General features: G+C 28.6%; 3 protein-coding genes across 3 annotated transcripts; 2 read left to right on the top strand and 1 right to left on the bottom strand.

Annotated features, from left to right (window-relative positions):
- The first annotated feature begins 2,999 nt into the window (after window positions 1-2,999).
- LOC138340681 (uncharacterized) lies at window positions 3,000-3,344 on the top strand. The gene has a single exon (XM_069292607.1). The coding sequence runs from the start codon at window positions 3,000-3,002 to the stop codon at window positions 3,342-3,344; it is 345 nt and encodes a 114-aa protein (XP_069148708.1).
- A 12,749-nt stretch (window positions 3,345-16,093) lies between these two features.
- On the top strand, window positions 16,094-22,108 carry LOC101247788 (aldehyde dehydrogenase 1). The gene is made up of 9 exons (XM_004251553.5): window positions 16,094-16,312; window positions 17,518-17,660; window positions 19,970-20,353; window positions 20,445-20,534; window positions 20,631-20,804; window positions 20,915-21,052; window positions 21,158-21,295; window positions 21,526-21,587; window positions 21,698-22,108. Exons 1-9 carry the CDS (start codon window positions 16,213-16,215, stop codon window positions 21,969-21,971), a joined length of 1,503 nt encoding a protein of 500 aa, XP_004251601.1. The 5' UTR covers window positions 16,094-16,212; the 3' UTR covers window positions 21,972-22,108.
- A 1,272-nt stretch (window positions 22,109-23,380) lies between these two features.
- On the bottom strand, window positions 23,381-26,821 carry LOC101262597 (uncharacterized). Its single transcript, XM_004252007.5, has 4 exons — window positions 25,581-26,821; window positions 24,971-25,180; window positions 24,312-24,403; window positions 23,381-24,140 (listed from the first exon to the last, which is right to left on the bottom strand). Exons 1-4 carry the CDS (start codon window positions 26,670-26,672, stop codon window positions 23,477-23,479), a joined length of 2,058 nt encoding a protein of 685 aa, XP_004252055.2. The 5' UTR covers window positions 26,673-26,821; the 3' UTR covers window positions 23,381-23,476.
- Window positions 26,822-27,654: the final 833 nt, after the last annotated feature.

The following is a 27,654-nucleotide window of genomic DNA, read 5'->3' as shown; positions in this document are numbered from 1 at the left end:
ATGGTCATTAGCGGTAATTGATTCATAATTGCCGCTAAATATATATTTTCAGCGGCAATTGACACTCTTTGTATATATCCCTAAATCATGTAGCGACATTGGTTCTAATGACATTCAACTAATGCCGATAAAACTTTAACACTCTTTATTAATATCAATATTTAATATCACTAAAAATTATTTTTGTCGTACTGGTTTGTATATATCTTGAATGAAGTTTAGAAGAGAGTAGGGGTCTAGGGGAGCTAGTGGTGTATAATTTTAATATCTTATAGAGCTATTGTTTAAGTCAATTAAATTTATTTGGCTCATTAATATATAGACCCATTTCCTATAAGTTTAGCTACAATTTTAGATGATAACGCTAAGTTTAAATTTACAATATTTATCAATATAAACTTTTAATGGTATTTTTCCCTCTTTTTAAATATTCTTAAAACGTATATATATAATGACATTAAATTAAATAACAATTAACTAATTAATAATATCAACTTTAATAGCTAACGATATGTCACACGTTCTTTGACTACACCTATCATTATCTTGTACTTTTATTATTATTATTATAAATCTATTCTACAAACTATTCACTTGCACGTGCTTAATAATTATGAAATTTCAATATAAAATATTACCACAAATATCATAATCTTGAATTAAATAAATGCCACCTATTTTATTTGGCTAAACCATGTAAATAAATTTAAAAGTAAAGTCTATAGCCTATCATATTTGTTTAATAACCTAAAGCATGCTAATTAGCTAGTATTCATATTTTCTACTAGCTTAGCTGCCATATTGGACCATTCTATACAATTTTAAAGTCTTAAAACTGTTTATTCATAAATAGCCACTAATACTTCTCAAATTATATATCTACTTGTTAATTCAACTTTTTCTTGTTGATAATCAAAATGGATGTTAAGAATTGGTATAGAAGTTTTAGTACAAGAAGCACAAGTGTTAGATTGGGAAAAAATTACAATCATTATGATATTGAAGGGGTGAAAGAATCATTTTCTAAAAGTGGAGGTAGCAAAAGTTCAATTTTGAAAGTTTTGTGGAAGAAATTGTCAAAGGAGAAGCTCAAGTTTTCTAGGTCTGTTCATGTACAAGTTCCACGTTACGATGAATATACTTATTCACAAAATTTTGATGATGGTTTCATCAACTCATGCGATGAACCTGATCATTTCTTTAAATCATTCTCTGTTCGTTATGCTGATCCATCAAAATTGATCCTTTTGAAGTAATTTAAGATCTTACATCCTGCTTTGTGTAAGGTTACACTGAGAGGATGTCTCTGGTAAACACTCGATTTTGAAAACGCTTTAATTTCTTGAGTGTATCTATCAAACGTAGTTTCTCTACCTTATTATATAAGGTAGGAGAGAAAAATTTGCACTACACTTTTTTTTTCTTCTTTATATTTTTCTTCTGAAATCACACCGACTATGTTATTATTTTAAAGAGATATACATGTAAATCACATAATTAGTGAAATGCACAATGAATGTAATAAGAGCTTAGTTTTCCTTATTTGTGTGTTTCATTGGAATTGGTTCATAATATTTTGCAACTTGCAAATGATGTTGTGGAAGAATCTAAATTTCACATCTTTTAAGTTATGTATACCATATATGTAAGAAACTATGTATCAATGTATCATATCTTTACAATGATAGAAAAAATCGTCTTATATTTATGTTAGATCATTCTACATAACCCTTGTTGGTTAGAAAATGACTAGATGGAACTATTTCTTTTATAGATATTATAATTGGTATTAAGATTTCCTTTATTTTTTATTAAAAAAGACTTTTGAATCTATGTATACATTTAAAATATTAAGATATGCAGTAAAATTGAAGAATTTGAATACAAAGTGAAATTATGATATATAATGAGTAATGACTCACAAAGGAATAATTGGTAAGTTTTTTCTCGTTTTTAATTCAAAATATGTCTCTATAATTATTTTTGATATTATTTTTATAAGATCCCTAATAAACGCACTTTATGTGTCATAATTCACTTTAAATGTATGTGTATAAAGACTTCTAGATATAAATTTCGTCTAATATGATTTTTATTTCAAAGAGATACGTATATAATATTCTTTTTGTTGATTTCAGTCTCACATCATGAGTGAGAATTTAAAAAATCTTATAGATCTATTGAAGTCAATTCAATTTGTTTTGTTCATAATAAAAAAGATACCCATTCCTAAAAGTATTGCTATTGTAATTATTAAATAAAAAGAGGTATGATGTTTAAGTGTAAATACAAAAACAATTTGTCAATAATCAAACTATTTTTGTTTTGTTTTCTTTAAGTCATTATCACGTGCTTACTAATTCTTTTGATCGTTTGACATGAAACATAATCACTTAAAATTAATAAATATTATCTATTCTCTGCGTCTTAAATTATCTATTGAATTTCTCTTTTACACGTTTATGTCTTAAAATTTTTTTTACTCTTCATTAAATATCATTTTTAAGAACAATTAATACTGAAGGATGAAATTGAAAAAAAAATTAATATTGTACTTCTAAAATGACAAATAATTTAAGATAATTATTTTATGAAATACAATTTGAGACGTAAGTAATACTATTTTATTTGGTGAAAACGTATGAACCTTCTAGTATATATAAATTAATAAAGTCTAAGCCCATCATTTTTGTCTAATACCAAAAGCATGCAAAAATATTCCTTTTTCTTACTATTTAGGTGCCATTTTTGACAATTATACTTAAAAGTTCAAAATTTTAGCTAAAGCCAATTCCTTTAAATGTTCATAATCCATTTCACTCCTAGCTCTAAACTTTTCACAACCATATATGTCTCATTATCCACACTACTAATTATTTTTTATTGAACGATAACAATTCTCTTGATCAGTGAGAATATTTATATAACTAATTCAAACTGACTAGGAATTGAGACGTAACTGTTATTTTATTTCTTGTTGATCAAAGTTATTGCTTACAATGGATGTCAAGAATTTGTATAGAAGCTTTAGCAAAAGAAGTAGAAGTGTTAGACTAGGAAGAAGTGATCATGATGATATTGAAGGAGTAAAAGAATCAATTTCTAAAAGTGGAGGTAGCAAAAGTTCAATTTGGAAAGTTTTGTGGAAGAAGTTGTCAAAAGAGAAAAAGGAAAATAAAGAGGGATTAAGACGTTCTAGGTCAGTTCATGTACAAATTTCTCGATATGATGAATATAATTACTCACAAAATTTCGACAATGGCTTTATTTTGGATGAACCTGATCATCTTCTTAAATCGTTCTCTGTTCGCTATGCCGATCCATCAAAATTACTTTTGAAGTGATTAAGATACATGTAAATGAGGTAATTAATTAGTGATTGTACATGCAAGGTCTTCTTAATCTCTTTGTGATTTTTTTGTTCTTAAATTAAGTTTTGGATTTATTTGGGAACCTCTATATTCATGCATAGTTAATTGTGCCTTTTAATGGATTTGGTATGTATGTAAATGTTTTAGGGTATATGCAAATATATGCATAAAAGTGTTACTTTATATCTACTCACAAATATATTTTAATATCATTTTAAAAATGATTTGTATTATGAAGTTTAATTGATGACTAATTTGATATAGTTAATTTTTGTTATTATTTGGTGACTAAATTAATGCATAGGTTTATGACATTTTATCCTTAAGTTTGATATTTCACTATTCAAACTTTAGAACCTTAATTCATTATTTAAATTTGAATAGAGTAGTTCGAATTTAAACTAATATTTAGGTAAGAACAAGACGAAGCTTGTATAATATGAGAGCTTCGTCTTAAATAACTACCCAAAATGGTTAGGGCAACTTTCACATGTAACAAACAAAAAATTCATATTTGTATACTATAGCAAAGTTTGCATAATTGTGCTTCATAGCAAACATATAACTGTATAATTCGCTATACATATACAACTGTATAATTCGCTGGCCTAAATGTATAATTCGTTGGCCTCGCTATACATATACAATTGTAGGATTCGCTGGCCTAAATTGTATAATTCACTAGCTTATTTCGCTGCAATTGTATAATTCGCTGGCCTATTTAGCTGCAATATGTGTATAAAATTTGCTTTGCATACAATTGAATCAAAGTAAAATGTTTGTATATTGTATAATTATAATTGTATAGGAAGAAGATATATGTTTTTCTCTCTCTTTATACAAAAACAGAGACACTATTTATACACTTCGGTAAAGCGAGAGAAAATTGTATTTTACTAAAATTGTATAATTCGCTGGCCTTTTTCGCTGCAATATTTGTATAAAATTTGTATTTGTACAATTGAATCGAAGTAAAAAATTTGTAAATTGTATAATTAAGAGTATAGCACGAAGATATATGTTTTTGCATATATATACACAATTTTCTCTCACTTTATACAACAGAAACACAGCTTATACACTTCTTCTGTATAAAGCGAGAAAGGCGAGCAGAGGAAGAGTGGCGAGCGAGAGTTTTTGGAGAGAGAAAACTGATAAATTTTGACAAACATTTGTTATGGGGCACAATTAAATCAAACAGTATCTACTCTATTTATTTAATTATTTTAGATTATTAATTTGTTATTATATACAATTATCCCAAATGGTTACTAGTTGCATTTCTTAGGCCTGGTTGAAGACTAAAGTGGGCCGAAATAGCCCATTTACAATTTCTCAAGCCTAGCAAATTCATTTTTAAATTTGTTTTTCGAACGGAAAATTATATAACTAAGCTAACTATAGTTTAAATTAATTATTCTTCATAACTATAATTTGAATTAATTATTCTTCATCCCTCCTCCATTTTTTTGGTTGGGTTTAATTAAAATTTTTGAAAAACTTGTAGATTCGATCTCCAAATATAACTGTAAGAACATTGTATGAGTTCAACATCAAAATCCATATATGTCACATTGATGCTCAAAATACAACAAAAAAATGTATAACTTAATTGAAGATTTTGAGGTATAACTTCGTTCTTTTTTCATCTGTATATGTAGAATTTAATTTGTATATGAGATAACAAATGAGTTACAAATTAAATTATTTGTACATATTACATAATTAATCAACAAAATTTGTACAAATAATCAGTTATACAATTTTCAATATATGGTTACACAACTAAACGGAAGTTCTCATAAAGTTTTTTGAGAAGTCTTTAGGTGTTTCAGGCGCTAGATTCATAGGTTAATACACACAAAAAATAAGAGAATTTGCATTATTTTTAAAGTTGTAGATGTAGCAGTGAGAGTGCAAAATATGGTGTGAGTATACGTGATGGTTCTCAAACTAAATAAGGAGGTCCTCGTAAAGTTTTCTGAGAAAATATTTTTGGGTGCTCTGGGCACTAAATCAAAGGGCTAAGTCCAGGGAATTTTTGTGAGCTGAAATTTCCAAAACGAAATGGCCAAAATTTTTCATTAACGTTCGATAAGACGTTAGCAATGTATCCAGTTCGTCCCACGGGAAAAAAACAAGCTTATTTTCAAGTTCAAATGAGCCTCAAAATAAGTAATTGCAGATTTTAATCGATTTTCCTGTGCTATTGTTTATTAAATTTTGTGGTCCGGATTTCTTTAAACGAAATGACCAAATTTTTTCATGAGCGTCCGTTAAGACATTCCAATATATCTAGTTTGTCTCACGGGAAAAAACGGGAGTATTTTCAAGTTCAAACGAGCCCCAAAGCAGGTACATGTAGATTTTATCGATTTTTTGTTGCTATATTTCATGGAATTTTTATGATCTGGATTTTTTGAAACGAAATGGACGAAATTTTTCATGGACGTTGATTAAGACGTTGGCAATGTACCCAGTTCGTTTCGCGGGGAAAACGGGCGCATTTTCAAGTTCAAACGAGCCCCAAAGCAGTTAAGCACAGATATACCAATTTTCGTGTGCTATAGTCAATCAAATTTTTGTGATCCGAAATTTCCAAAGTGAAATAACCAAAATTTTTAATGGACGTCCATTAAGACGTTGGCCTGTATCTAGTTCGTCCCGCGAAAAAACGTGCGCATTTTTAAGTTCAAACGAGCCCCAAAGTAGGTAAATACATGTTTTACCGATTTTTGTGTGTTATACTTCATAAAATTTTTGTGATTCGAAATTCCCTAAATGATTTGACCGAAATTTTTCAAGTTCAAAGGAGCCCCATTTTGTTTGCTAGTCCATGTAAATTTTGTGATCGGAAATTCTCAAAATAAAATGATCAAAAATTTTCATAGATGTCCGTGAAGACGTTGACAATTTATCCAGTTCGTCCCTTGGGGAAAATGAGGACATTTTTAAGTTCAAACGTGTCCAAAAGAAGATAAACGCAGATTTTACTGATTTTCGTGATTCTAAATTTCCGAAATGAAATGACTGAAATTTTTGATAGACATCTGTTAAGACGATGACGATTTATCCAGTTCGTTCCGCGGAGAAAACAGATACATTTTCAAGTTCAAACAAGCCCCAAAACAGGTAAATACAGTTTTTATCGATTTTCGTATTTATAGCTCATGGAAATTTTGTGATCCGGAATTCTCGAAATGAAATCGTCAAAATTTTTTATGGACGCCCGATAAGACGCTTGCAATGTATCCAATTCTTCCCGCGGGAAAAACATGTGCATTTTCAAGTTCAAATGAATCTCAAAGTAGGTAAGCAGAAATTTTATCGATTTTCGTATGTTATAATTCACATAATTTTTGTGATTCGAAATTTCCGAAATGAAATGGCCGAAATTTCTCATGGAAGTCCATTAAGACGTTGTCAATGTATCATGTTCGTCCCGCAGAGAAAACAGACGCATTTTCAAGTTCAAACGAATCCCAAAGCAGGTAAATGCAGATTTTATCGATTTTTTGTGTGCTATAATCCATGAAATTTTTGCAGTCTAAATTTCCAGAACGAAGTGGCCGAAAACGTCCATTAAGACATTGGCAATGTATTCAGTTTGTCCCGAAAAGAAAACAAATGTATTTTCAAGTTTAAACAAGCCCCAAAATAAATAAATATAGATTTTATCAATTTTTTATATCCGTATATAACAGCCGATTAAAGTCGGTCTTACGCTTCAATTTGATAAGATTGAAAATTCAATTATATACTAAAATTGGAATTGGTCTTATTGAGAGTATACGTCAGAAATTGATAAACTTCAATATCTAATATATATCAAGATTGAGTAATGTATTATAAGATTATTTCACAAAATGTCAACTGAATGATGTCTTTCTGTATATCATTATTTCTTAATTAATATCATTATTCTAAGTCCAATCATGCTTAGGCATAAATATTTTGTCATTCTCAATTTATGTTTTATAGACGTTAGCCTATTTATATATTATTTTCTCCAAATTTTATCGTGTATGTTTATCTTTTTATTTGATATCTGATAATCATACAAAAATCAATCAAATTTAATTTTATATTGGGAAGTCTCACATTGAGCATGGGAGAAGTACGATAACTTCATATTCAGAAAGACTAAAATTCGAAACTCTTAATTAAAAATAAAAAAAATATTTTTCACTGTATAATATTTTATTTGGTATATTATTATTATTATTATTGTAGCCGATAATCATCAAGAAAAGCACCACCTTTTAATCTAAATATGCTGAAAATTAGAATAATAAAATATCTATAATTATCTTATAGGCAATCAAATTATGTTTATTACTTATTTCATGATATGTTCATAAAAAACTTAATTGTAATTTTATTGAGTATTCCCATTATAAGTCCAAAAGTAAAACCTTTTTTGAGAAAAGAAAATTGTTGACTCTTTTTGTTTCTTCAATTTGCATCATTTTCAAAATATATATATAAAAAATTGACCTTTCTGGTTTTTTTAAAAATAAAAAATAAAATATCAACCGTTTAAGACCGAATTTTTTGTTCAATAAAAATATGATACGTAACTTTTTAAAGCTAAAAATATATTTGATTGAATGAGAAATAAATTTAACTAGACCGTTGACAAATACATGACTCATGAGTACGAGTAATTTTTAAATATTATTTATAATAATAATATATGAGGTACAAATATTTTTGGATTTTTAACCTTTCTTGAATAAACACGTATTCACGTAATCCTTTTAACTAATCCTATATTTGAGCATTCATTATTATAATTAAATAGAATGATTTAAAAATAAAAAGTAACACGTTAACTCGATGTTTAAAATTATATTTATTTCAATTTGCTATATTAAATCTACGCTTAGTCGTTAATTAACGTAGCAAATTAAATATATCATAAAGAAAGTTGTTGAAAAGCGAAAAGGCATGCTTTATTGATATCTTTTGCTTTTTTGGTTGATAAATAAAATAATAGAATATTAAAACACCCTAAATATTACAAGATAATATCAAAACATATACTAATTTTATTATGTTCATATTTTTTTTTTTGTGATTGCTATTTATTCAGTATTTTAATTGTATAAATATCTTGTATAATATCGATAAATAAACTCGAACTCTTCTTTTATATGAGTATAGATCATATCTAATTCAAATTATATTGCAACATTTTTTATTAGTGTAATTTTAACAATTGTCGTGCTTGTTGAATTATTAATAATTGATTATTTATTTATTCTCAAAGAATAAAACGATGTAGGTGACGAACATTTAACCTAATTTTAGCATTTTGCTTTTGTTTACTTCTCACTCTGATGTATTTAATTTTTTCTAGTTAAATATTTAATTAGTTGTCAACATTGCTATCAGTTTAAACTTATAGTAATATTTATAATTTAGATAAACAAATGGTATTATTATAATTTATAGTTTGTGAGTTGTAACGTATTACTTAATAAAGTAATCATATGCTAATTTAAATGGGACAAAATTCCTTGATTTGCTCACCACCCACACAAATACAAAAAAAAAAATTATATATTATATATATATATATATAAAATATTTCCCTAATTTAATATTTCTCTAATTTTTTGTATTATATTATCAAATGAACAAATCATAGTTCACAAATAAGATATCGCAAAGTGATTTTAAAACACTGTCACATTGATAAATCACAGATCTTTATGTTTATTTTACAAATAAATATTCGCAATTATATAGTTTCAACATATGTTGTAAAAATCAACTGGTCAATAATAGTAGTATCTAGTTATTATTTCATATAATTTTTCACATGGTATGAACAAATTTTTTTACGCTAAGCATAAGTCTTTTTATATAATATTTAAAATGATCGATGGGTCTTTTTTTATAAAATATAAACTTATGAATTAAATTTTTAAATTTTAAAAATTTTAAAATAACAATTAGAAATCCAAATTTCACTATTTAAAATCATAATTTAAAATTACACATTCAAACACCTACTTAATATAGTGACGGATCAAGAAGTTATACAAGGCGATTCAAAAATGTCTTATTTTAGATCACAAAGATTTATTTCAACAACACCTTTTATATATATATATATATATATATATATATATATATATATATATAAAAAAAAATAATAATTTTTCTTTTAATTAGTAATAACGCAGTATAATTAAAATCTTGTATCCTTTTCTTTAATTTATTTATGATGAGAAATTGACTCTTTTTTTCCTATTCTGTTCCATAAAAGGAATACACCTTTTTCGATTTTAGAAAAAAAAACTATTATTATGAGAAAAGTAAAACACATTATTTAATTTTCCTAGTCAATAAATTATTGTAAAATGGAACTTTACTTTTTCTTCTATATTCCATGTTCTAATTTTCCAAGTACACTCATTGCTAAAGACTTTCCCCATTTTGAATTTAAAAGAAGTTGGAAAATTCCTACATGTTCTATTCCCATTTCAATTTACGAGACATCGTTAAAAATTCAGAAAGTTCAATTAAAAAATTAATTATAATTTATATATATGTTCTTTTTAATATTTAAATTATTACTATATATGTAAATTATATTTCAATAATTTTAAAAATTTAAATTAAAATAAATAAGCTCGATTTTCGGATTTAGATTATGTAATATGAAATTATAAATTAAGTGAACTTCTAGACATGTTTTTGCATACTTTGGGGTTTACTAAATACTAATCAATACAAAGAAGCATGAAAGCGTTTTTTATTAGAATTTTTATTTTTATTTTGAAAACTTAAACTTAAATAATTGAAAAGATTTTCCCCATTCTATCACAATGTCTTATATTTGGTGTATTAAAAAATCAAATAGTATTTTCCTTAATCTTTTAATCACAATTATTTTATTTTTTTTAAAAAAATATGAAATGGACAAAGTTAATATTAATGAATTTAGAATTTAAATAATATATTTTAAATTGAGAATGTCAATTTTGAAACATATATTTAATTTTATTTGTACTTTATTTTACATGCTCTATTTTTCTATATTCCCATATTCTTGATTGAATTTGCTAGATTTACATTTGCATACTACTAATTGAGGTTTAAAATATGGTGCAATTAAAAATAATAAAATTAACTGTAAAAATATAATTCGTACAATTTTTATCGAAAGAAAACTTCTAGATGCAACTATTTAGATCGGACATATATAGTTAGAAATCACATCATCTTTTTTAAATTAATTATAATTCTGACTTGTTTTTTTAGAGTCATTGTCTGAGTTCTTGCTTTTTGAAAATAATTTTTTTTTCAAAAACGGAATTAGAATTTTTAATAAGAGAATACAAAATTTGCTGAAATAGACATATGAAATAGCTAAAAGGCGTTTGATATCTATTATATATGTATAAATTATTTTAACTATATCTAAATAATATAGTTTTCCGCCGAAGAGATTCGAATGAACCCTTTCTTACAAGGTGGCTCCACCCTTGTGTATGAGTGTTAAGATAAAATTATAAATATTTTTTTATTTATATTTAGATGGGTTAAATTTTAGTTATATTGGGTGCATAAATCATCTTTATTAAAAACTACTTTTTAATTTACAATGGAGAATTTTTCGATATACATTCAAATTTACTGGTCCTCTATCTAATACACTAACACCAAGTGAAAAAACAAAAAAATCAATTGAAATTATTACTTTGAATTGAATTAGCTAATTTGTAAAAAAATAAAATAATTAAGCCTATGAGAAGTATAGTATATATAGACAGAGATTGGGGCCAAAAAAAAAAACAATTAGATGATAACAAGAATATATTATGACATAATTTCATTGTTTACTTAATGTCTTCTCTATTCTTATATAGTTACAACTAGTATTATTTTACATTTTAATTGTTTAATCATGTGGAATGTGGTTAGCAACTACTCTAAACATATTATTTTTATTTAGTTCCACTAATAGATCAATAAACTTAAAAAATTAATCGTGATTATCAACAACACCATAAAAATTATCTAAAAAATCGATAATCACAAAAAATAAAATTGAAATTTATTAATATTTGATGAATTTAAAATGCTAATATATCCTCTTAAGCAACTATATTGCTTGCGGAGAGATTTCATTTGATTAAATACTTAATTAATGTAAGACTAATTTATTTACTCTTTTAAAATAAATAAAATAAAAGAAAGTCAAAAGAAATAAAACCTATCGAATCAATCATATTTACACCTAGAATAAAATGAGATAACTATTAGTGGTGGAATAAAAAGATTATTCTTTTCTTATTTATAGGGGGTGTCGAGTATTAAAATATCAAAAAATAGCTATACGTAAAAATAATAATAAAAAGAAAGAAGAATCTATTTGATTGTAAATTTATTTATAACTATAAATATGAATTCACATAATTTCAATAGCCTGTGGTTAAGTCATATATTTTATCAAACATATATAAATATTTAACTGTAAATTTATTTATGATTATAAATTAATTCAAAATTATTATAAACTTTTAAATTTCAAATCTATCTTTATAATATACGTTGTTAATATATATATATATATATATATATATATTTTGTGATGTCCTTATTTGTGGGGCATTATTTGTCACATGTGTAGTTAGGATCTCGAAAAATCTTTTTGGTGATAATATTCATATATAATAATGTTTTTGGCTTTTTGCACCATATACTTCATTAGTTATATCCTAAAATTTTTTATGAAAGATTATGTAATTTACAAATTCTTTTTTTAAGGTTACATCAATATCATCATTTTTTTACTAGCATAGTTTAATATATCTCAATAACTAATGAATTCAAAAAGTAGTTTCCAATAAATATCTAATTAATGCATATGTATAGCCTTTTTTTTATTTAGCTTTTTTTTTAAATTACATAATTATATGACTTAAAATAATATAATTTTTGAAAATTCATATCATTTCAATTAATTACAAACTTCATTTTTTCCTTTCTCTCTTTAGTATTTGGATAAATCACTCTACTTTTATCATCTACACTACGACTTTATTTGTGTACAATTGTATCTGGTACAAACATCATTATTATTATCAAATTTCAGTTATTTCAAACATAAATCAGCATAAATCTGATTTATTTATATATTTAACACATAATTTATATATCTGATACATAACTTATATATCGTTCGTTACATAGCGATTGAAAAAGCAATATATCCGTCAGTTCTCTTCTATACTCTTTTTTTTTTCAATTTCTGATCCAATAATACATTACATGGGAGCCCAATAAAATCGATATTATTATTATAAATATTATTATTATTATGATTATTATTATTATTCCAAATCAAATTATTGAAAATGACAAGGAGGGCCATGACTTAAATGTGTGATACACATTTTGCTGTTTGGTACCATTATTAAAATCTCTTGGCCTGGTCAATCAATCTCTTAAGATAACTTTCAAAATTAATTAGTAAATTATCTTTATTGCATTGGCATATTCAATGGTGGAATAAATATTTTTTAACAAAAGAACTTATAAATGCTTTTTTAGAAAATACCCATAGAAGTCAAGGAATTTTAGCTTTATCATATATATAAAAAATTAATGTAATATTCTATATACAATCTAATCTTTTTATTTTTAAAAGTTAAATTAATCGTCATGGGGGTATTTACTTAAACATTTGAGAAATAATTTTAAAAAGTATTCATCTTTTATTTTTAATAATTGAAAATAAAAGGAAGAAAAAGAAAATGTATCAAAGTTCAATCGAATAAATAGTGATTGTGACTACAAAATTAAAGTTACTAATAGTTAATAAAATCAAATCATCCAAAAAATATCTAACTCTTCATAAAAACAAATTAGTTATAATCTTAAAAATAAAATAATTTAAACTAAATTATATATGATAGAATTTTGGACAATTAAACTAAATATTTAAATTTAAATCATCAGAGATTTTCGCTACACTTAATTAAGTAGTACTTGTTTAGTATAATTTTCTTGATAATGTAAAATTTAGAAACACCTAAAATATAAATAAGTAATATATAAATAATTAAATTTTCATAACTAATACTTACATAAAATTACATAATTAGCATATCGAACATTAATTACTTATTTCAAATTACTTTTTAGAATTGATTGTGTTTAAGTTAATAGGAATATTATAAAATACTCATATTATAATCTAAGAGGTATATAAAATTTTAAATGAACATTTAAAACAAAAGGACTAAATTAGAAATATACAGAGAGTCCCAATTACAAGTAAAATGGACAGTATTTAAATGGGTCCAATTCTTTTAAAAAAATAATGTTGTATAAAATTATGGATAAGCAAAACAATTACAAATATGTAAGCAAATATTCAAGTAAGCGACTATTTTTATTTGATATATAACTAAGTGAACTAGCAAGCAAAAACATTGACAAAGCGTTGCTTGCTTATTAATATTTCTTTATATATATAGTCAAACTAAAGATACATATATTTGTCCACGGATAAAATTGAAAGTCAAATTTTCACAATATTTGATGTATATATGTAATGATCGGGTTTCCACGTTATAGAAAAGTCAATGAAGAAAAAGTTTTGGGCTAAAACTTTTTTTGGTAGTAATTGAGATTTTTTAATCTAATTCAAATTTGGACGAAATCAAAGTCATTAAGGTGTAGGAAAATCTAGTAGTAATTGGGTGATTTAAATATGATTTTGATTACATGAGTAGACAAGGCGTTAAAAAACTCATTTGACTTTACATAATTGAATTCGGATAAATAGAACTTTCGAAAATGATCTCGGCGCAAACGAGTTGAAGGTGTGTTGTGAAATGGGGTCTTATAATTATTACAATACCTCACTGTTTCATGCAAACCACTTTGGCGGTCATTTTGATTGCAAGAGCGGGGTCGCTGTAGCGGACTAGTGCCACTATGGTGGGCCAGGCGCGACTTAAAGTCGTAAATAGACCCCAAAAATATTTTATTCTGCACTTTTCTACTTTGAGAGGTAAGGAATGAACCCAAGAGTCTTCTTAACAATTTTTACCCCATTCTTGAGGCTAAAGGTAAGGTTTTCACTCTCCAAATTCATTTTTCGATCCGTGAAACCTATTTTCTTGTGTTATTATCAATGGAAAAGGGTTTTGATCTAAGAATTATGGCGGGAAAAGCCGTAATCTGGGTATGGAGACGTAGGGTTTGATGTGAAGTTGATGGTATTGTTAGTAATTCAGGTAATTAGTGATTTTTAATGATTCCTGCATTATATTGATTGCTTGTAGACCAAGAACAAGCCAAACGAATCTGGAAAGGTAAGGATCAAGTTTTTTAGGGATATAAGCTTGTTTCGAGGTAAGTGATGGTCGTGATTCTATGATTGTGTGATGTATGTTTATTCTTGCTTCATTATGATACATTTATGTATGCGAATGTGCATTATTGATCACACTTATTGCAAATGAGTTAGATGAATAAACAAATGCCATGAATCACTTCTTGACTGTATGATTATTGAGATTGTATGATTGTGATTGTGGTGTGTTGATTGGATCGATTGTCACGTTCCGACTAAACTAATTGGATCAATTGCCATATCCCAGCATAAATATGGGATCGATTGTCACGTTTCTGCATAAACATTGGATTGGGTACCATGTTTTGATATGCTAACAGTTTGAGTTTGAGTTTCATGAGAGGGTCAATGACTTGTTATAAATGTATATTGTTGAGCATGTGATAATCGATATTATATATGTTCGATATTTTGCATGTTTATAATGTTATATTAACTTGCTTATATTAAATTTAGAAGGATAGCAGCGTGATTCTACTAGTACACGATGATTGTGTACTGATACTGCACTTGCTCTTATTTTTTTTGAGTACAGGACATTTTCTGGATCTTGCTTAGAAGATCAATGATCCTTTTGATTCAAGGGTGAGCCACTTCTTTCGGACTGCCATGAGTTCTCTTTCGTTTGTGTCCATCATTTCAGACTTAAACTTCTCTAGTTAGTTAATTAGTTCATTAGTTAGGGTTATAACCCTTCTTGTTTAGAATTTTGGTTCATTATTAGATGTTTTGGTATATTCATTTTCGGGTTTCGAAGTTATTTTCCGCATTATTTCTTTAGTTGTTAAATCTTTTGAAAGTTTATGAAACTTCAGTCTTCAGCTATTTAACTTGCTTTCGCAACTCAAATACCTTAATATTTTGATAAGTTTGATTAACTAATTAGTATCAATAATTCTCCCATTCAATGATTAAAGTGTGAATCAATCTCGACGATTTGAATAGTGACAATATAACTTAAACTTATAACTTATATATATGAGAATAATTCTTTTATATTATATATATAGTTAGTTACTTATTTGAGTCAAATATGTATAAAAAAGATATCTTTTCAAAACAAAAAATAAAACTAATAAACATTATTCTTCTCATAAAATTACATTTACCTAAATTAAAAAATTCTATTAATAACAATGTTCACTTTTTTAAGTTCATAAAATAAAAATTTGACCTAAACATTAATCATGAAATTACACATACTTTGACTCAAACATTTATTAGAAATAACTTTTTTTACTTGATAAGATTACGTACACACTATTTTTTTCGCCTAAAATCATTTATTATTTTAAACTTATTTATGTAACTGCCCCTCACGTGAAAAAGACCCCGGCAGAGTTCCAGCCTATAAATAGGGGTGTATGTAAACATGTTTTATTTCTCTTCCAGTTCCATAAGATACAGAGCAACGCAACAGTAACAGAAGCAAAAAAAAAAAAACTCAAAGTAAAAAAAATGGCGGAAATGAATGGAAATTCAGAAACTCAATTCCAAATTCCGAAAATTAAGTTCACAAAGCTGTTCATCAATGGTGAATTCGTCGATTCCGTTTCAGGTTTGATTGATTTATAACTTTCTAATCTCTGTTTAATTCCGTGAATGAATAAAAAGCAAAGGAAATCAGTTATATGTTGCAGATTTCGAATTTTGAAAGTTTATGTAAAACGAATTTTTTGAATCTCGTTTCTGTGTGACTCTGTGTTTGGAGTTTCTGTGCCGCCATTAATGGCGATTTGATTGATTCTGCTTCAAGCTAAGTAATTATACTTTTTTAAAAAAAATTACACTGATTTTTTTCTCTTCTATTTGTGAAATTGTGTCAATGAATCTGTTGTGATTTGTTATGTTGGACGAGTATAGATAATTTCGGAATAAAAATTTAGTATCGACTTATCTCCCAGGGTAAAATAGGAATTTTTTTTTGACATTCTTTACCATAAATCGAATTTAGTATTATCTTATTTCGAGATAAAATAGGAAAAACTTTTGAAATGGTTAATACAAATCGAGTTTCATATTATCTTATCTCCATAAAATAAATTAGGAAAAACTTTTGAGACGTGTCAACTATCGTTGACACAAACACAAATCAACCTTTTTTGCTATGTCTAAATATGACATGTTTGGAAGTTAAATAAATATAAAATCTTATATATATATATATTTTAAATCAACAAAATTATAATTTATAATAATTTTAAAGCATGTAATTTTTTTGAAAAATTTAATCTAAATTTAGGTTAAAATTATATTATCGATTTTCAAATTTAGATTATGATACATAAATTGAGACCTATAAAAATAAAATAATAAGAGTTTTTATCTTTTTATAAATTACTCGATATGTATAAGAAATAATTATAAAAGTAATATTAATTTTATCGAAAAGAAATAAATGAATAATTATATATTCATGATATGACAGGTAAAATAAAACGTAGAGAGTAATAGGCCCACTGGTGAGTTGCACCATGTACTATAATTACAATACTAAAAGAATTCTTTGGCATTTTGGGTCATGTGCTTATTTTATGAAAGCCACATATTTTTGTGGATTTTTTTTTTCTAAATAAGTGAGATCTAGTTTAGATATTTGCTAAAAAGAAAAAAGAAATTTGTTTTATTTATTTTTAGAATGAATTAAAAAAAATAATTTATATATAAATGAGATAAAAAGCACAAGTATACTATTAGATATTTATTATCTTGATATTTTTATATTCTTCGTGAAAAAATCTAACTATATTACATTAAATATAGGAAATACGTTTGAAACAATAGATCCACGAAACGAGGAGGTTATCGCAAGAATTAGTGAAGGCGACAAGGAGGATATTGATTTGGCTGTCAAAGCCGCCCGTGAAGCTTTCGATAATGGGCCTTGGCCTCGATTATCCGCCGCGGTATATTCTGTTCTATTCGTTTCAATTTATATAATATAGTGTAAAATAATTTTTTTAAATAAGTACTATTCATTCGTTTGATATTATAATGACATTTTCTAATAAAAAGAATATACTAAATTTTTTCTAGGTGAACTTTTAAAGTAATAATAAAATTATAGAAATGTTTTTGTTTAGAATCATAATTTACGATTACAAAAGGTATGAATAGGTATATGACAAAAGTTTGACCATCCATTAAATAGTTTTGTAGAACACTTTTTTTGACTAATTTGTTTCAAAAGGTACAAACATATCTAAATTTAGCATTGATTTTAAAATCCCATTAATGAGCTTTAAAAAATAAAAATATAATACTTGAAATTTAACCTAAAAAATTTATTTCTAATTTTATATTTAAGAATTTTAAAATCTGAATATATACATAATTTAATTGTTTTACTAAAAGATTCGAGTAAACACCCTCACGTTCTTTGCACCAAATGTATCTTTTGACATTCATTTGTTTCAAAAGCTAAACTTACCTAATATACCATTTGGAATCAAATTGTGTGCAAGTTGACTTAGACCATATAAAAAAAAAAATAGAAAATATTACTAATAAATTTCAAAATTCATTCTATGACAATTGTCTTTTTAATTGTTAATGACAACTACCATAAAATGAAAAAATACCTTTTAAAAGGTCAAACATTTTTATTAATATTTTCAATTAAGAATTGGTCACACGTTGTTGAATGAATGGAATCGTATTTTATTTTATTTTAGTCACAACATGATATTTTATAAATGATGGTAATGTTATATAGATTGTTTGCTCTTGTGTTTTTTCAAATTTATTTGAAAAATATTTTTATTAAATTGAAAGTCTATCAAAAATAATTTTTTCATTTCAAATCGATGAACGTATCGTTCTTTCAGAAAATTCAAATATCAATTGTAGTTGGCAAACATTATAGCCATCGGTATACAAATATACACTTATTACTCTCTTCTTTTTAATTTATTTTCTCTTAATTTCCTTTTTTTGTCCATTTAAAAAATATGCTTCTTTTCGCATAAAATGTTTAAAATCACAAACTTAAAAACTTTTTAATATATTTTATTTAAAATTATTATATTCAAAAATATTTTTTATTTTCATAGATTTCATGAAGAAAATTGAAACATGTATAATTTGGGAAGCAGACAATTATGACAATTTGCAACTATTTTCTGCAATATTTGGTCATTGGGTGATAGGGGTGGAAAATTGAAAAAGATTTGGACACTAAAATGGAAAGATTTTTCCCCTCTCCTTCTATTTTTTGACTTTTTATAAAACTTTTATAAAGGCAACAGTATTGGAATTAAAAAAGATAATGTTAAATCATAATAGTGACATAAAGTGATGGAACCTGAAAACATCATATATCAATTAGAAGAATTCTTATTCATCTTAATCTTAATATACGTTAGATTTATTTGACTGGACACAAAATTTAAGAAATAAGTATATGTAAGGGATAAAAGTCTGAAAAATATCTCAATCTTGATCGAGCTGTTGTGATACTAAGGACCTATTACCTTCATAGACTATTTAATACCATATTTTAAACATATATATTTGCCCACAATAATGCAAAATTATAAGTAATAATGTGTCTACATGGGCATATATATATACTTTTAAAATATACTATTAAATAGTTTAAGGGATAGTAAAAAGTACACTATCTGTATCGAAAAAGCAAATTCAACCAAATTTGAGGTATTTTTCAGATCCTTTATCGTATTTGTAACTTGTGGTTCTCAATTTGGCTATAACATATATGTAGTAGCAAGACTTTCAAAACTCATGGTCGTTACAACGTTTGTATGGATATAAAAGCTTCTCATTAAGCATAACATATAAGAAGTTTAAATTAGATTGTTTTTAAGACGTCATTCGTTTTTAAAAAGATTAAAAGTAGTTCATATCAATTGAAACGGATGGACGTACAAAAAGAAGATGAAAGAAAGGAATGACTATTAACTAATGTGAAAATCTTTTAGTAAATAAGATGTTATGCTCAGTTTCATGGTTAAACTCATTATTTTGATTCGATTAAAAATAGTTCACATGAATTGAAACGGATGGAGGTTACAAAAAGATGAAAGAAAGGACTGACCTTTAACTTATGTGAAAATCTTTTAGTAATTAAGATGTTATGCATAGTTTCATGGTTAAACTCATTATTTTGATTCAATTAACCTACTTTTGAGTTGATTTTGTAACTTGTTGAATTCAAATTTGCATCGTCATGCTTTGTCGTTGGTGTTACATTCAGGAGAGGAGAAGGATAATGCTGAAATTCGCGGATTTAATCATAGAAAATGCAGAGGAAATAGCGGCATTGGATGCAATGGATGCAGGGAAGTTATTTGTTCCTGTAAAGAACATGGACATTCCAGCTGCAGCCGAAATTATTCGCTATTATGCTGGTGCAGCCGATAAAATCCATGGAACGACTCTCAAAATGTCGCGTGAGATGCAAGGATACACGTTGCTCGAACCAATTGGTGTTGTCGGACACATTATTCCTTGGAATTTCCCAACTCAGATGTTTCTTATGAAGGTTGGCCCTGCATTAGCAGCTGGTTGCACTATGATTGTCAAACCTGCTGAACAAACTCCTCTTTCCGCGCTCTATTATGCTCAATTGGCTAAACAAGTAACATTCCGTTCTCTTCATCTGCACGAAACTATCATATCAGTTAATTATAAGATCCTTGAAATTCTCTGTTTTCTCTGTTTCAAAACAGGCAGGTGTTCCCGATGGAGTGATCAATGTCGTTACAGGATTTGGTTCTACTGCTGGTGCTGCACTTTGCTCGCATATGGACGTAGACAAGGTGATTCCCTATTCACATATTTGTAACTGGAAAATGAAAGGCAAATACTGCCTTAGCTAATCATACCGGTTTGTAAATGTGTTGTTTTTTATTCAGATAAGCTTCACAGGTTCGACAGAAGTAGGACGTCTAGTAATGCAGGCTGCAGCATTAAGCAATTTAAAACCTGTCTCGCTAGAATTGGGAGGGAAGTCGCCTTTTATAGTATTCGATGATGTAGATGTTGACAAAGTTGCACCACTTGCCCTTGTAGGAATCCTATTCAACAAGGTAAACTAAATTTTTCATATTTCTTACTATACATCATTTCTTATTATGTATATCATCAAACATATAAGTGAGATAATCTGTGTTTGTTCCTTGCTTTCGTTCGTTTTTAGGGAGAAATTTGTGTGGCTGGATCTCGTCTTTTCATCCAAGAAGGTATTTACGATAAATTTGTCAAGAAATTGGAACAGATGGTAAAAACATGGGTGGTTGGTGATCCTTTTGATCCAAATTCTCATCAAGGACCTCAAGTATACATCTGAACTGTTCTTTTAAAAATTTTTATACTTGTCTTTACCAAAATCGCAAATGTATTTCACCGTGTCTATATCTAATTCACTGTTTACATAATGCAGGTTGATAAAAAACAGTACGAGAGAGTACTTTCGTACATTGAACATGGCAAGAGGGAGGGTGCGAAACTGCTAACTGGGGGCAATGCATTGGATAGGAAGGGTTATTTCATTGAGCCAACTATATTTATTGATGTTGAAGTAAGCATTTTTTAACTCATCATTGTTGCATTTTGAATGCTGAGATGAGGTATACAATAATTTACTTACATCTTCATAGATAAGTGGGTATGAAGTTCACGGACTAAGATAGAAGGCTAGTACGAGATAAGGCTTGATGTTAGTCTGCTGCATCGTGTCTGTCGTAGTATTAGCCTTATTCATTTGTATGTTGTTGTTGGTTACTTACGTCTTCATAATGCTTTTGGCAGGATGACATGAAAATTGCAAAAGAAGAAATATTTGGACCTGTTCTGGCAGTAATGAAGTTTAAGTAAGTTCACCTCCTTTATTATTAGCATTTTCAAAGAGTAAACGGAGTTTAAGTTCTATGCACTGACGATGATATAACTTAAAGAAAACCAATCACTCGATGAATTTCAGGACGGTAGAGGAGGTGATCAAGAGAGCTAACTGTACAAACTATGGATTAGCAGCAGGTGTGATGACCAATAACTTGAACATTGCTAACACAGTTTCAAGATCGATTCGAGCTGGTGTTATCTGGATAAACTGTTACTTTGCTTTCGATCCGGATTGTCCATATGGAGGATACAAATGCAGTGGCTTTGAAAGAGATTTGGGAATGGAAGGACTTCATAAGTATCTTCAAGTTAAATCTGTAGCCACTCCTATCTACAACTCTCCTTGGTTGTAAATTTGCAGAAAATCAAATAGATTTTTACTATATGCTATAGTAAATCATGTTATACCATATGACATAAAATAAATTTTTGTTGTTAAGCTTTGTTGCCTTTTGGTTTTTGGCAATAGAAAAAGTTCTGTTGAACAAAATTTACATGTTCTTTGATTTGGATTTTGATCTTGTTTGGGACATCTGGCTCGATAGAATTCAATAGTTTTTGTTCAAACCGTATGAATTAAGAAATTTACTGAATATATAGGGTGATAATATTATGATCAACAACATATATCTACCAAGAGAGGTGACATTAATCAAGTGAAACGGAGATGCTGAAAATTTACTCGGTGTAGTTCACAAAATGAGATTTGAGGAGGATATAATATACACGATAGGCATAATAAAGTATAAGAGATAACAGATAGTAACAGAACAATACAACAATATAAATAATATTACAATCGAACTACACACAACAATTTCGTATCGCATACTTTAATAATTGAATACAAATAGTACCCTCTAATAAAATATTTGGGCACATTTTAATTTTTTTTCGTTTTTTTTTTATTTCTTTCCAAAATAAAGTTATAGCTTAATAATAATTATTACATGACTAAAAGATTGACCATTCTTGTGGTTGTTGCCCGAGTAAAAAATGAAACATATTTTTGACACTAATTAGTATCATCTTATTAGAGTATATCCGATTGTCAAAAGAAAAAATTTTCATCTGTCTCAATTTATGTAATGAGAGTCAAACGAATTATTTGTGATTATAATTTTTTTAAAAAAATTATTAATTATCGCGATTAATAATACTTTTTTTTTAATTTTTAAATAAGTAAATGAATATTATTTCAAATAATTTAAAGATTTACATTCAAAATACATTATTAAAACAAAGGAGTTTGACTATTAAAAAATGAAAAATATTGCGTAAATTAAAATGAAAGGAGTATCAAATTGCGTATGTTAGACCAACATTTTTAATTTACATGTTCTTTGATTTGGATTTTGATCTTGTTTGGGACATCTAGCTCGATAGAATTAAATAGTTTTTGTTCAAACTGTATGAATTAAGAAATTTACTGAATATATAGAGTGATAATATTATGATCAATATAAATCTACCAAGAGAGGTGACATATTAATCAAGTGAAACGGAGATGCTAAAAATTTACTAGATGAAATAGATCGGACTTCCCGAGTTTGAAATTCACCGGATAGAGAACATGAAATTCTGAATGAAAAGAAATGCTTTTACGAAACTTTTAATAAAGATAGAAGCATTCCAATTATTTCACAACACACTCTCAGTTTGAAAACACAGATTCGTGTCAGTTTTACCTAGACGTTGCTCAGACTCTCCAAAAAATACTATCGTATATGTACTGTAAGTACTTAATATGCACCCAACTACATTTTTGAATTATTAAAATCTTTTAATAGATGAATGTCTGAAACATAGAGTTGAAGAATTATCATCCTTACATTGAAGAAAGAAAAGAAGACAAAACTTAAGAATTTTCAGCAGTAGTTCCAACATGCTGAATGACGAATCCATATATTTTTCGTCTCAAGCACTCAATCTTCTGTATCAGTTGTTCATCTTTCTTAGAGACTACGCGATCCAACCAGTTATTGACTCGCTTGAGTTGTGACAAAATAGCTTGAATTGAATCACAGTTGGAAGAAGCTCCGACAGAAGCCAGGGAGCAGTTCTTGAACACACGAAAACCTGCATCTAGTGACTCTTCAACAAAAGTGATGAACCACATTTGCATTTCAGATTGCAGCTTCTTTGCAAGTTCTACAGTCTCATTCATCCCATTACCCCTTGTCCAAAATCCAGTAACCATCAAAGGATTCTTGTTAGACGGTTTTGTTGACTCATACGTCGGAGAGCTTTTCACTGATGCTGGTTGAGTTCCACTGTTCTGATTTGTCAAGAGAGACACAATTTTAAGATCAGTTGCTAGAGCAGCCTCCACCCAAAGAAGAGATGATTTTGGTTGCTCCATCGTAGTCATATTCTCATTAGATTTTTGCACGCCACGATTGCTGGTGATTGATTCAGCAACGCATGTTGACTTCACCACATCTTCGTAAATTGACATGAAATGATCGATAGTTGGGAGAGGGTTTTTAGGGTTGGATGTTGAGCGTAAATCTGCAAACATACTGCAAAAAAAGTAGACAGGACTTCAAAAAATGAGAGAGAAATCTAGAAAGCATTGCCCAACAAGCATTTCTCATTTGCATGTTTTGAACACAATGAAATGTTTCCGATCTTTCCATTACACTACCGACAGTTGTGCATAGCAAAGCTCTATAAGGATGGTGACATTTTACCTCAAATTTCTAACAATAGTCTCAATGGCAAGGGCCTCTTCCAATGCTTCAGCTGCAGCTGTTGAAGCAGTTATTCTCCTTTGCATTGCCTCCTGCATCATTTGAATGATCAACATCAAACAACAACATTGCCAGTGCAATCCTACCTCGTAGAGATAGGGATGTAGTTTCCTACTTGCTATCACTTATTTGTCTCATGATAGTTCAATGGATTTACAGAGACTGGAACCCTTTAAGTAGTTGAAACATTCAATACATTAGCAATGTTGTTTCCTACTTGCTGTCGCTTATTTGTCTCATGATAGTTAAATGGATTTACACAAACTGGAACCCTTTAAGTTGTTGGAACATTCAATACATTAGGTGTAACATTTAACTACATGTTTGAACCATTTTATGTACACCTAAAACGAAGAAGTTCCTTCGTGTATAGAGACAACTTGCCATCATTTTCTAGTCCTCACCATTGTAAATAGTTTATTTACAGGTACCTCTTCGTACAAAGACTTCTACATACCAAAAATATACTTCCGTTAATCTTACCCAAATCCATAGACATCAGCACCAAGAGAAATTGCAGTAGGATAGTAATCAGTAGATGCAACAGATAAGCTAACATAGGATAGTAGCACATTCAATATACAAGCTTTCATCCATACCTTTCCAAGCTTTGCAAGTTCTGAGGTTACGGAGTGTAGTGGTACACTTCCATCAGTCCACTTCTTCTCATGAACTGGAATCACTGGAGCTGCATTATTAGACTTTTCAGTGTCGGGGGAATTTTCAGCGGCACCAGATTTTAGTTTTCCCTCACTTCCAAAATCCTCAGCATGACAGCTTACATCACTCAAACGCCTAGAAATAGCAGCCTGAGAAATGAACATAAATTGTTTAAGCCATTATCAATCAGATACACCTCACAGTGTGCAATCAGTTACATAGAATTTCTGCATATATTGAAATCAACTAAGCTAAGCTTTGGGTGTCCATAATGGATCAGATTCTGTTAATTCATCTCTAAATATCTGTTTGGCTATAGATTTCTTATCAGATTTCGAAAATCCGTCTTCAAGTTCCAAAAACTGGTCTCAGATTTCACTCACACTCACCAAAGTTCAAACTTTTTCAAGACACAACTTCAAGTTCCAAAAATCACAACTTTCGAAATCTATGGTTAAACGGGAGCTAACATATATTGTTCAATCCTAAAGTGGTACAATAAACATGGAGCACATCATAAATGTAAATGGATTTCCATGAAATTATCACCTGAGTTCTCAGAATTGCCTGAATATCCGGTTTTTTCTTCGAAAATACCTTCTCTGCTTGTTCCGAAGAATCACCACTATTTGCTGGACCTTCATCCCAACTTTTTCTACTTGATTTACCAGACCCCACAATTGCCTCCGAAACTTTGGAAATTCCAGAAGCAATAGTAGTCATCTTCTTCTTTCCAGAAGAATCTGCAGCAGGAGAAACCTTAAGACCACCAGACAATCGTCGTCCAGGTGATAACGACATACGTCTTGCCACCAATGGACTTGCCTGCCTTCTCCCTGATGTAGGTGATGGCTGCCTATACCTTGATGGAACTATAATAGCTGGCTCCTTCGATGTCCTCCGATTTTCCTCTTTTGCAGCTACCAAACTAGGCACCACGGACTTTGATGGCACTGGTGATGCTGATCTCTTCACTTTCCCTGCCGGTGATGGATCCCTTTCAGCTACCAAATTCTTCTTCCCTGCTGATACTGATCTCTGCTTAACTGATGCCGGAGACGAAAATCTCTTCGGAGCAGAACAATTTTTACTCAAATCTTCCTTCATTTCCACATTTTCTTTTGGTGCAAGCACTTCTCTTACCCTGAGTTTTTCCTTCCCATCTTTCAAACCCGGACCTGAACCCGTCTCTGTTCTTCCATTTTTCGACAAATAAGCAGCAATAGGATCCGAATCAGTAACAGGTTGAATCAGAAACCCCCCACCAGAAATCCGAGCAATTAAGGGTTCCGGCGAGCCAATAAACCCATGTCTACCAGCAATAGACCGAATATTAACAGCCCGTGGTACAGGCGGAGAATCAAAACAGAACCGGTCAACATGAACAAACTGACCAAGCTGAAGCCGATTCGTGAGGATGAGATCTGTGTCACGCTCCGAAAGGGAAACATAAGTTGAGTTGAGAGAATCAGAAAGCTGAACAAAAAACCCATTATGAGGCCACAAGGAATCGGAAGTCGAAAGTGCCGGTACAATCCCAATCACTTGCAACAACGGCGTACGGTGGTCGCCGGTGACTCTTGCACCGGTGTTCATCGACTGAAGTAACTTCAGTAGAATTCCTGGTGTTAGAGTTGCCATTGTTTAGCTATGGTGAAAAAAAAAAACAGAGCAAATTATATAGGGGTTGGGGGTGGGGGGGTGTGAAGAAGGAGGAGAAATGTCCGTTAGTGAAATTCAAAAAAATGGAGAGGCGGTATTATAATAATTGTATTATTTATTTTTGAAGTTTTGAATTTTGAGATTCAAAGTGGTGAAAAGGTGGGATTTTATGGGGCGTAACTCGTAACGGTTAATTTATATCGCGTTTGAATATAAAAATTATGCAATTTGAAGAAAAAAATAAATAAATTTCACCCGGCTTGGAGAATCGTATCCCCGCGCAATGAATTGCATTGCCAACCTCCTGATTGTTTTCTTATCATTTTCCGTTGCATGTTTGGGATACGTTTGGTGTTCAATATATTCCCTGATGTCAGTAAATCACGGTTTACCGTTTTAGATTGAAAATTGTGTTTATATAGGTGAAAATTATTTTATGGTCAAACGAAATATAAGTGTGATATCATCCTTTTGGATTATTGATAACGATATTATTGATGAAGTAACTTATTCGTAATTATCTATAATATAAGTAAATCGTTGAGTATAAGATATTTTTGAAGTCGGTAACTTGCTTGAACTTATTTTCTACTTTTTATTTGTCTATATTGGAAGGTGTTAATGAAAAATGTGTTTCATTAACACCTTCCGCATATAGACAAATAAAAAGAAGACACCGACTCCAAAATTTTGAGTTGCTATAGTAAAATAATTAAATTTGAGTTGAGTTGGATTGAGATTTAAAACGGTAAAGAACCGACTTAAGAGTGACTAGTATATGAATTGAATGGGCTATATTGTAGGGTTGGGCCGGACATATTGTTGGGCTCAATAGACTGGCCCATAGATAAAATATTCAAAATATTAATATTTTAGTATTTAATTAGACTCCTTAGCCATATTTTCAGTTAAATTTTAAATTTTAAACTTACGATATTCAACAATTTTCAAGTTTCAATTA

Source organism: Solanum lycopersicum, chromosome 12, assembly GCF_036512215.1.
Source record: "Solanum lycopersicum chromosome 12, SLM_r2.1".
In the NCBI taxonomy this organism is placed as follows: Eukaryota; Viridiplantae; Streptophyta; class Magnoliopsida; order Solanales; family Solanaceae; genus Solanum; species Solanum lycopersicum.
This window is presented reverse-complemented; position numbering and strand designations above follow the sequence as displayed.

What these genes read in the sequence shown, in the direction of transcription:
- LOC138340681 (XM_069292607.1), top strand. Translation starts at nt 3,000, where the DNA reads ATGGATGTCAAGAATTTGTATAGAAGCTTTAGCAAAAGAAGTAGAAGT.
- LOC101247788 (XM_004251553.5), top strand. Translation starts at nt 16,213, where the DNA reads ATGGCGGAAATGAATGGAAATTCAGAAACTCAATTCCAAATTCCGAAA. An exon ending in ATTCGTCGATTCCGTTTCAG is followed by an intron (nt 16,313 to 17,517) that starts GTTTGATTGATT and finishes CATTAAATATAG; the next exon opens with GAAATACGTTTGAAACAATA. An exon ending in GGCCTCGATTATCCGCCGCG is followed by an intron (nt 17,661 to 19,969) that starts GTATATTCTGTT and finishes TGTTACATTCAG; the next exon opens with GAGAGGAGAAGGATAATGCT.
- LOC101262597 (XM_004252007.5), bottom strand. Translation starts at nt 26,672, where the DNA reads ATGGCAACTCTAACACCAGGAATTCTACTGAAGTTACTTCAGTCGATG. An exon ending in AGGCAATTCTGAGAACTCAG is followed by an intron (nt 25,181 to 25,580) that starts GTGATAATTTCA and finishes TTCATTTCTCAG; the next exon opens with GCTGCTATTTCTAGGCGTTT. An exon ending in ACTATTGTTAGAAATTTGAG is followed by an intron (nt 24,141 to 24,311) that starts GTAAAATGTCAC and finishes CTTTTTTTGCAG; the next exon opens with TATGTTTGCAGATTTACGCT.